At 60.5% G+C, this 10,187-nt stretch overlaps 1 protein-coding gene across 2 annotated transcripts; it reads right to left on the reverse strand.

Annotated features, from left to right (window-relative positions):
* Nucleotides 1-436: 436 nt before the first annotated feature.
* CLCF1 (cardiotrophin like cytokine factor 1) lies at nt 437-9,975 on the reverse strand. Of its 2 annotated transcripts, none has more exons than XM_003941208.4 (3): nt 9,773-9,975; nt 3,724-3,890; nt 437-1,903 (listed from the first exon to the last, which is right to left on the reverse strand). In XM_003941208.4, the coding sequence occupies exons 1-3, from the start codon at nt 9,786-9,788 to the stop codon at nt 1,409-1,411; spliced, it is 678 nt and encodes a 225-aa protein (XP_003941257.3). In that variant the 5' UTR covers nt 9,789-9,975; the 3' UTR covers nt 437-1,408. The 2 variants fall into 2 exon arrangements, with proteins under 2 accessions (XP_003941257.3, XP_039327410.2); XM_039471476.2 differs by lacking the exon at nt 9,773-9,975 and adding an exon at nt 9,105-9,764.
* Nucleotides 9,976-10,187: the final 212 nt, after the last annotated feature.

A 10,187-nucleotide genomic window follows, 5' to 3' on the forward strand; every position in this document is an offset into this window, starting at 1 on the left:
GGCTTACCCCTGTAATCCCAGCTACTCAGGAGGCTGAGGCATGAGAATCACTTGAACCCAGGAGGTAGAGGTTGCAGTGAGCCAAGATAGTGCCACTGCACTCCAATCTGGGCGACAGAGTGAGACTCTCTCAAAAAAAAAAAAAAAAAAAAAAACCCCAAATCCAGAAAGGTGAGGAAGACTGAGCAAAGGCAGGTTGAGGGAAACCTGGGGTGGACAGAAGCTGTGTGGGAGGACTGAGGGGTCACGGGGTTGTGGTGGGAGCAGGAGTGGGCGTGTCCGAGTTGTGGAACTTGCCCCAGTGCAGGGAGGAAAAGCAGCGCTTCCCAGAGCTCTGTGTAGCTCCACCGGAGGCAAGCAGGGAGTGGAAGCCAGAGACAGCAGGAGAGCCTGAGGAGCACCAGGAGGTGGGGTGAGACCGGGCAGAGAGACCAAGTTCTGGGGCAAGCATTTTATTTGTTAATACAAGAATAGAAATTCTGCAATAAATATCATCTAATAAATAACATCTCCAAATAAATAAATATTAATACAACACACTTAGAGTCATGAGTGGGTGGGGCAGGGGGCAGGGCCTGGGGGAGCTGCCACCCCACACCCCAAAATGCTACTGCAATGTAAACTTTCAGGAAATCCTGTGGTGTGGCTATGGTTGCCCTCCCCAGCCTGGGCAGCCCACAGATATCCTGGGAAAGGGGGCAGAGAGGAGGCGCTATAGTGCTGGAAGACAGCTCGGGGCAAGGTCCTGACACTCAGCTCAGCTTTCGTTTGCCACTCTGTGCTTTGGAGACTCCTGGGTCTGGTCTGGTCTGTCCCTGCCCCTCTGCTTTCAGTATTGGATCTTCTGGTTTATAGGGCACCTCCAGTGCAGACCCCGGCCCTGCACTGTTAATCTCATCTCTTTTTGTGTAAATTACCACCATTGTTTGTTTCCTGAATTGGATGTATAGAGTAATTTGGGGGTAAGGAAGCAACACCCATCCAAGAACAGTGGGGCAGCCAAAGGGCTTCACCCCCGAAAGGCATGTGTGGTGGTGGCCCCTCGACCCCTGCCCCCCTGAGGGGCTGGGTGGGCACTGGCCAAGTGGTGGGCAAGAAGCAGGAGGCCATGAGAGCCTTTGCACCAACTTGAGCGACTTCAGACTCCCTTGAGCGTGACTTCCTGTAGAAATGGGACAGGACAGGGCCTATGGCACCCCCCCCCCCGCCCCGCCAAGCTCAGTAGACCTTTGGGAGGTGGGGAGGAGACAGGGCTGATGGCATCACACCCCCAGCTGGTCCAGGAGCGGGCCCGAGGCTCACAGCTTCTGTCTCCTGGCTCAACAGGTGTTGGCATACAGGGCTGGCTCTCCCAAAGTGGGAGCAGGGTTTGAAGGGGGAGCAAAGAGGAGGTGGCAAAGGTCAGAAGTCAGAAGCCGTGTGCCCCCAGGTGCAGAGTGACTGCAGCTGCTGGAGGCTGCATCTTCTTCTTGAGCCGGTTGAAGTCCTTGGCCGAGCGCCACAGCCAGGTCTGCAGCTCCTTCAGCAGCCAGAAGTCATCCATCTTCTGGAGGAAGTCACTGTGGGCAGGGCCAGGAGTCCAAGTGGGTTCAGTCCCAGGCAGAGGCTGGGGCAGAGGGTAGCCCAGAGCTGCCATGACGCCCGCAATGCTACCCAGCAGGCCCTGGAGGCTGGTGCAGAAGTGGGCCAGGCTTCGGCGCAGCTCAGCAGTGGCGGCCTGACGGTTGAGGCCACGCAAGTAACAAAGAAGGTGGCTGTAGGCCTCATAGTTCTGGGTCAGCCGAAGTTTGTCATTGAGGCTTCGCCACACCTCCAAGTCAACAGTGGCCCTGGGCAGAGTCTCTGCCCCCAGGCGGGGAGGGTTGAAGTCAGGCTCGTTGAAAGGGGGGCCCAGGTAGTTCAGCTGTGAAAAGGAGAGCATGATGGGGAAGGAGGAGGGCAGAGAAGCCGGGTCACCACCAAGGAGATACCGGCTCTCAAAGTTGCTACTTTTTGTGTCCCCTGACACTGGCCCTGTCTCCATGCTAGGTTTCTCTGTTCATGGGTCCCCCTGAGTTTCTCCATCAAGGACACCATTTGTGTGGAGGTGACGGTTGAAGCAGTGGTGGTGATAAGCTCTCCTATGGAGAGGTGTTGAAAGAGGAGGAGGAGCCGCTCAGGAAGGACGTGCTGATGGGCTGGCTGGGCAATCCTTGGGAGAGTGCCCACTGTGGGGGCAGGACAGAGAAGAAGAGGAGCCTGGAGGAGCCAGGACGAGAGGCTGGAGAGTGCAGAGGCCGAGGAGGAGGAGCCGGAGAAGGCGGCAGCGCTCAGCAGTGTGGCTGCAGAACAGACAGCAAGGAGAGCGAGCCCTCAGCACTGTCGGGCTGGGCAAGGAGGTGCCTGGCGGGCGACCTTGGAGAGAACCGCTGCTGGGGCCTGGAAGCCAGATCGCAGGGGGTTAAGAAGTGAGTGGGTGGAGAGGAAGTGGAGGCAGAGGGTGTAGACCACTCCTTCAAGAAATTTGGCCGGGAAAGCCAGGAGAGAAAAAAGGTCGGGAACTAGAGGGGGCAGTGGAGTGAAGCAAAGGTTTTCTGCACAAGGAACAAGTGAGAGACGAGAGGGGCCCACTGGCACCAGAGCCCCATTTACCTCTGACACACCTGGGCACACCAGCTGAGGGGCTGGGGTGAGATGGGTACTCACTCACACCCCGAAGGAGGGGTTCAGCTGATAGGAGCAGGGCTGCGGAAGGAAGGAACGGAGGCGGTCTCGTGAGGAGGACAGGAGGCAGGCTATGGAAGACAGCATGGTGTAGGGAAGAGGGCAGAGCCCTTGCCAACACTCAGGGGAGCAGCTGGGGCCCAGGGAAAGGGGTGAAGGACATGTGTAACTGGGAGAGAAAGGGAGAAGCAAGGGGAGAGGCCTGGGATAGGCAAGGGCCCAGGGGGAGGTTCACACGCTGACAAGCACAGAGACAAACTAATTTCCTCGGTGTATCCTGGGGCTGGAGCCAGCTCCCCCGCCACCCTCCTCCCTTTTCCTTCCCTGGCTCCAGAGTAGGGTCTGGGATGTGGAAGAGGAACACGGGAAGAGGGGGCCGGTTCCCCATGGTCCTTGGCTCCTCTGACCCTCCTTCCTTCTCTCCTGGGCTCTCTGAACACCTCTGGACCACCCCCAAATCCTTACAGCATAACCTCCATCCACATCCTAAACCCCCTGCCACTACTGCCTGGGTTCCCTGCACCCCCTTCCCCCATGACCCCCCTAGGAGGCTCAGCTAGGATGGGAGAGGCAGAAGGAAGGGAGGCCCCTGGGTCCAGAGCAGCAGGGCCCCAGGTCTGGGGGCAGAGGCGAGCTGGAACGCAGGCATGGGAGGTGGGGCCCCTCCTCCGTCCCCACCCCACCCAGCCCCGCCCTCGCAAGAGACACCACAACACGGTGTAAACAGAGGAGACTTCCCCGGCCCCCAGGGGGAGGCGGGTGGCTGGGCTGGCCGCCAGTGGGGCAGTGGGCCAAGGCGGGTGCGAGGCCTGCCCACATGCCTAGTCCCGGGGCCAGGGATGGGGAGGTGGGGGGGCCACCTAAGAGGGAAGGGCAGAAGATAGGCAAGACAGGGGGACTGGTGGGAGCCAAAGAGCCCCTCCTCACCCCATCATTTACCAGGACCATCCACGGTTAGAATGCCCCTCCCCCAACTCCTCACTGCTCCCCAACTCCCAGACCCCTAGGCTGGATACTCACATAGGTCCCAGCCAAGCTTCGGAGTTGGTGCTCCAGGTAGCGGGTGAGGTCATAGGTTTTCTGGATGGAGGGACCGGGCCCTAGGTCTCCTGTGCGATTGAGAGCTGGCACTGCAGGGAGGTGCCAGAGCACCGTGCACAGGCACGCTAACATCCCCCACGAGTCCCCTGTGGGCAGGATGGACGAGAAGCATGAGTTCGGCCCGGGACCATGCAGGGAAGCAGCTGGCAGCCCCTCAGGTGTCTGTCCCCACCTTGGGCTGGGATGGGGTGAGGGTGGGACACCAGATGAGAGGCGGAGGGGAAACACTCCTGGCGAGAGGGGAGAAAGAGAGAGAGAGCAGGCATGTGTGTGTGTGAGGATGAGGCCTTGGCACGCATGAGTGTCTGTCAGTAGAGAGCATATCTGTGTGTCAGCTGAGAGAGTCTTTGGCACGCGTGTCACTGTGTGTGTGCCAACATGTATGTGTGTGTAAATGGAGGCACGGGGCCAGGCCTAGGGACTGGTCGACCTGCCTGTGTTCTAGTTGTGCCCTAGCTTTCTGCCAATCTCCCAGTCCCTCTGCAGCTTGAGGGGAGTCAAAGAGTGGGAGACAGCACATGTCAGAGCTGGCAGGCTGAGCACAGTCAGCCCTGAGGGAGGAGGCAGGAGAGAGGCGGCCGCCAAGAACAGAGTCGGCCATAAGAGGCAAGGTATAGAGTTAGACCACCCGAGTCAGGCTGCCTCATGGAGCTAGTTTTGGGCATATGCTGGGCATATTCCTGGGTATGGGAAGTTTAGGGTGGGATTGGATTAAAGGAGGTTTAGTGTTCACTCTCAGGGTGTGGCGGCAGTGGGGAGGGCCACCCCATTCTTGGTGTTAGGTTGGGAAAAGTCAGACTTCACTGAGGCCTTTCCATCAGTCTGCGAGGGTGGGGGCAGGAGAGAGGGGCATTTGAGGAGTCGGGCTTCTTGGCTGATGGCACTGCAGGGTTTGGACATCCCAGGATACCGGGAGTCCAGAGGCCAGGGTTAGCTGCTGTAAGGAGGGACGTGGGCAGTTGGGAAATATGCTTTTCTGGGATTTTAGGTGAAGACCAAGGTGAGGATTCAGTGGATACTTTGGACTGGCAAAGGCAGTTCAGGTTTGGCTAGGGTGGATATAATTGGCATTGGCCTAGCTTAGGGTTAGGACTGGGTTACTTTAAAAGTTTCAGATTAGTTTAGACTTGGGATTTGGTCGATTTAGTGCGGTTGAGGTTTGAGTCCAGCAGGGGAAGTGGTGAGGTCTGGGCAGGCAGAGGGTGAGCTGGAGGTCTGTGACTTGGTCCGCTTAGATGTCAGATGGGGCGCTGCTTGGCATGTCGTGAAGAGCAGGGCTAGTTTGGGTTTTCAGCTTGAATAGGTGTGCGGTCATGAGTGGTTTCTTTCCTATAGTACTTTTTTATTCCTTTTTTTTTTTTTCTTTTGCCACCACCTTCCCCACCACCCCTATAGTTCATATTTTACACCATCAGATTTTTCTATAGCAACATAGGTTGCTTTGATAGCTAGAAATAAGTTAGATAGGTATAGCACTTTGCCCATGGTTAGGATGGGGTTTGGACTGAATGAAGACGAGGTTAGGTTTAATCACAGTGCTGAGGCAGAGTTTTAGAGAGGGGGGCTACTAACTAGGAAGACTGCAAGATCCCTTTTGTCTAAAACGTCGCTTACGGAGGCCGGGGGTCAGTGGGGTCTTCTGCAGTGGCCCACCTGGTCAGTCTAAACTCTTTCAGCTGTGTGACCGGCTGGCTTTACTGAGGGAGCATAGGGGTGGGGTACCACCAGTCACAGGGTCTTGGTTTGAGGGGAGTGTGTGTACACCTGTGTGTTTTAGGACAGAGAGTAGAGTCAGGTCCTCACTGCTCCCTGGGGAGACTGGCTTCCTCTTTCCTTCCCCTCTGAGTCTGTGGCTTCCTCCTGGACGCTGCTTTCCTCACTCTTCCTTTCCATCCCCAGCTCTTGCCTGACTCAGTTCCTTTCTCCTCACATCCCAACACAACCCCAAGCCTGGGGATCTGGCAGTCACTCTAGGATCCTGTGGGTACAGGGTAGCATTTGTTTTGGAGACTGGAGAATGCTGCACTGGGCAGAGGCCCTCCCAGCCTTGAGGTCACTTTCAGAATCGAGTCTGGCCTCACTCAGAGTTAGCGGCAAGGCCGAGGGTCCCAGCTGAAGCAGGAGCTGGGAGCTGGGCTTCCCACTTTACCCACGTGCTGGCCAGAGTTCTAGGCTCTGCTTATTTCACGGCCATGAGGTGTGGCCTATGCTCAGGAACCCAGCTTGGGACTTATCCCTCTCCCATTCTGAGCCCTGTGGGACATCCCTAGGGGAGATCAGCTCCCTACACAGAGACAGCAAGCAGGGGGAGAAGCCTTTGGATAGACAAGAACTAAGTCATCTCGGCAGAAAAAACGGCTCATGAAATTAACCAGACGAGGCCGGTGTTTCCAGGAATATTTCAGTTCTGAGGTAACTGTGTCGCTGCAGGCTGGGGGTGGGGGGCAGAGGAGAACAGAAGGCTCTGACGACCCACAGAGGGAACCAGAAAAAGGGAAGGGCTCTCAGGAATCCAGAGGGAGAAGAGGTTAGGAGAGGAGAAAGGGGTGTAGAAGGACAGACTCTGCCCCTGCTATGACAGCTTCCACTCTGGGCAAGCCCATGTCTAGCAGCAGAAGGGAAAGCGGCCCGAGGTGAACACCTGCGGTTAGTCGTGAGCCCAGGAACCCAGCACAGCTTGCCTGCCTCCGAGGAGAGTGCGTGGTGGGCTTCCTGGAGCCTTCATCCATCCTCCCTCAGGGTCATGGTGTGCAGGTGGACCCCGGCCATTGGGGCTGTGTCCCGGGTCCCCCTCTCTCCCTCCCCAGCAGTCCTGGCCCCCAGCCCAGCCCCCGCCCCAGCTCTGCCTCTGGCTGCTGCCCACTGATTGTTTACATCCCGTCTTCTCCGTGTGTTTATAAATCCAGCTGAGCACGTGAGGAGCTAATGAGTGCAGCTCACATTTCCTGCAGCAGCCCCCCCCCATCCTGGCCCCCACTCCCGGCCTGCCTCTAATTCCATCCAGATCCCTGGGCCCTGGGAACCAAGGCCCTCCTTATGAACACACACACACACACACACACACACACACTCTCTCTCTCTCTCTCTCTCTCTCTCTCTCTCTCTCTCTGCCCAAGCAAGCGCCTGGCTACCCACACAGCTGCACAGGCAGGCGCACCTGTATGCACATGTCTTTAGCCATTTTAGCCAGCTGCCCCCTCAGTCACTGGGCTAGATGCCCCCAGGCTGACCTTTCCCAGTGAGGGTGAGGGTTCAGCTGTGCAGATGTGCCAGGGTGTGGTTAGGGTGGTAGGACCAGTCAACAGGAGTCTCGGGACCTTTGACTGTAAGAGCTGGGCTAAGAGCTGTATGCCCTAAATGTTGCAGCCAGGGAGGCACTGCGGAGCTTCAGAGTTGTGGCATGGTGGCCGCAGGCTGGCTGAATCTGGGAGCCAGAGGAAAGGCCAGACCAGGACTAGGACCAGCACTGGCTGCCACTGGAGAGGTCTGTTGAGGGAAACTGAGGGATGGAGGTGTGAGGGATGGAGGGGTGAGGGATGAAGTGGGTGAGGTCCAGACATTGTGACTGTAGGAAGCTGCCCTAGAGCATCTCCTGACCTGCCTTCCCAGGGAAGGGCCCACAGAAACCCATCCTCCTTCCACCCGCTGGGCTGCTGCCTTCCCCTCTCTTTCTTCTCTCCCTTCTCACTTTTCCTTGGTTCCCTTCCCTCCAGGCTGCTGAGAAGTGGCTTGGTGAGTGGGGACACATGGGCCTGGGAATTGGGAGACCTAGCTTGGCCAGCAACCCCTCTGGTGACTGTAGGCTTGCACAAGGAGGTCACACTTGCATGCTTAATTCCTCCCAGCTGAAACACATGGGGCTTCATCTCTGCTATCCTCTCAGCATCCCTATCCCTGCCCTTCCAGCCTAAATTACGGAAGAAGACACTAAGGCCCAGGGGAAGAAGCTGAGGGTGGGCCAGCCCCCCTGCCTTGTGAAGTCAGTAACCAAGCAAGCCAGACAAGAGTTGGGCTTTGGCTGGAGCGAGAGGGTTCCTGATTGTGCCGCAAGAGGGCCCTGGGTGTGCTCAGGGAGGCCAGGAGGGGCGGGGAGCCCTGCAGCCCACTGAGAGCCAGAGGCAGGGGGAGCAGTGAAGGAGGAGTCCAGGGCAGTGGTGGGTGAGTTGGAGGAGTAGGTTGAATAAGAGGGTGAGGGAGGGGCTGGGAGAGAGTGCGGGAGCCAGGTGTGCACCAGAGGCGGGCCATGGGGAGGAATGTGAAGTGTCAGTGAGCCAGGAGCTGGTGTGCAGAAGTGTGATGGACAGGAATGTGGGTCTGTGAATGAAGGGGACAGGGAGCTATCACACCTATCAGGAGTGTCACTTCTGGGGCTGCCGGGTGACAACTGCCATCTCTGCTTCCTCCCTTGGTGGAGTGTGTGGCTCCAGGTCAGGGAGGGTGTCTGAGCTGGCCGGGAGCTCATCTGGTCTGTTAGGGGAATGGAATATGTCCCATCGGGTGAGATGCGCAGCATGTGCTCCCGAGCAGTGGCAAAGGCCAGTCAGGGACAGTGAAAGCACAGAGGTGTCCCTAGGTCAGGGTCAGAGAAGGAGGACCTGGCAGAGCAGCGTGCCCGGTGCTCCCGACCCCCACTCTTTCTCCAGGGCTTTGCCTGCACCAGCTCATCTCTCCCCCCGCCCCACCCCATCCAGGGTCTCCTGGCAGCCCCTCCCACCCCGGGAGGAGGACCAGGCTGGGACCTGGGGGAACAGGGGTCCTCTGGGATTGGGGGAGCGGGGCGGTCTGTGGGGAGGGTTCCAGGAGTCCTGCATGGAGTTGTGGAAAGGAAAGCCGGTGGGGGGGGGGAGGAGAACAGGCACGAGGGGACTCTGGCGAACCCCGGGGACTCTTTCGAAGGTTTCCTTCGAGGGGCTCGGCCGGGAAGCTGCACGGCGGCGGCCAGCTGGCCCTCCCTCCCAGCGGTGACCTCTCGCTCCGGGACCCCTCCCGGCGCTGCGCCTTCCCCCTGTGTGGCCCAGGCGCCCCCGGCCCCGCCCCCTCCCGCTCCCGCCCGGTCGCTCCTTCCCGGGGGCGGGGGCGGGGTCCGGGGCACCGGGCTCTGGGCTCTGCCCGGCGTTGCCCTTTCCCGCGCGTCAACTCCCCTCCCGCCCGGGCCGAGCGGCTGCTCCCACCGCTGCCGGGCCGGTGACGGACTTTTTCCTGCTGGGTCCGGCCCGGCTGTGCCCGCGCCGCCCCCAACAATAATCACTCTCAGGCCACGGTGGCCCAGGGGGCTCGCGGCTGCCGCCCACCGCCCCTACCTGCCGCCGGCTCCCCGGCCGTGGGCACCATGGAGGGTTCCGGCCGCGCGGCACGCAGCGAGGAAGCCGCAAGTCCCGCGGCGTGGCCCGGCCCGCCCGGCCCGTCCGGCCCGGCCCAGCCAGGCTCGTCGCTGCCCTCCGCCCTTCTCTCCTCCCGCCCGCCCTTCCTCCCGCCAGCCCTCCTACCCCTCCCGGCGGCCGGGGGAGGGAGAGCGGCGCGGCCCGAGGTGTCGGCCTCCCCTCGCCTCCCGCCGCCCGGCCTCGGGCTCCCCCGGCCTCCCTCCCTCTTCCTTTCCCAGCCCCCTCCTCCCACCCGCAGCCTCGCTCCCCAGCTCGGACTCGCTGGCCCTGACTTTTGCGCGGGGCTCTGGGCTGCGGCTCCCGGGACCCGCCTCGCTGGGGCTCCAGGTTGCCGCCTCCCCAGGTCTGTGATCGTCCCGGCTCCCCGCCGCTCCAGGCCACCTCCTGGCCCCGCCGTGCGGACTCCAGGAATGCCGCGTCCCCGCCTGGCCCCTCTCGAGGGCGCCCAGCCGTGCCTCCCCCGGCCCGAGCCCAGCTCCCCGGCCCGGCCCCGGCGCGGGGCTCCTGAGGGTCGGGGCAGGACGGGAACCGGATCTCGTGGCTGCTCGGCGGGGCGGGGGCCGGGGCCTCGGCCGCCTGGGTCCTACCTGCTCGGAGGTCCATGGGGCTGGGGCCGGGCCGGCCGGGTGCGGCTCCTCTCCCGGAGGCTGGCGGAGTGGGAGGGCGAGCCGCGGCTCCGGCGAAGCTTTAATAATCCCATCCGCCAGGCCCACTCGCAGGTTTTTTTCGCTCGGTTTCTGATTTTTTTTTCGGTGTGGGACATTCTGCAAACTTTTTTTTTTTTTTTTTTTTTTTCTGACGTGTAAAGCTGTAACCACAAATTGTAGCGGCCCTCCCCGGGGTGGGGGGAGGAGGGGGGAGGAGGGAAGGGAGGGCTTCTGGGGCTCCCTCTCCCTCCCACAGCACCGAGGCGGGGGTGAGGTGAGGCGAGGCTGTGGCGGTACCACCCTGGGCCTCCTGGGGGAGGGGCCGGGGAGGGCATCAGTCCGTCTGAGGGCTCCC

Source organism: Saimiri boliviensis, chromosome 6 (genome assembly GCF_048565385.1).
Source record: "Saimiri boliviensis isolate mSaiBol1 chromosome 6, mSaiBol1.pri, whole genome shotgun sequence".
Lineage (NCBI taxonomy): Eukaryota > Metazoa > Chordata > Mammalia > Primates > Cebidae > Saimiri > Saimiri boliviensis.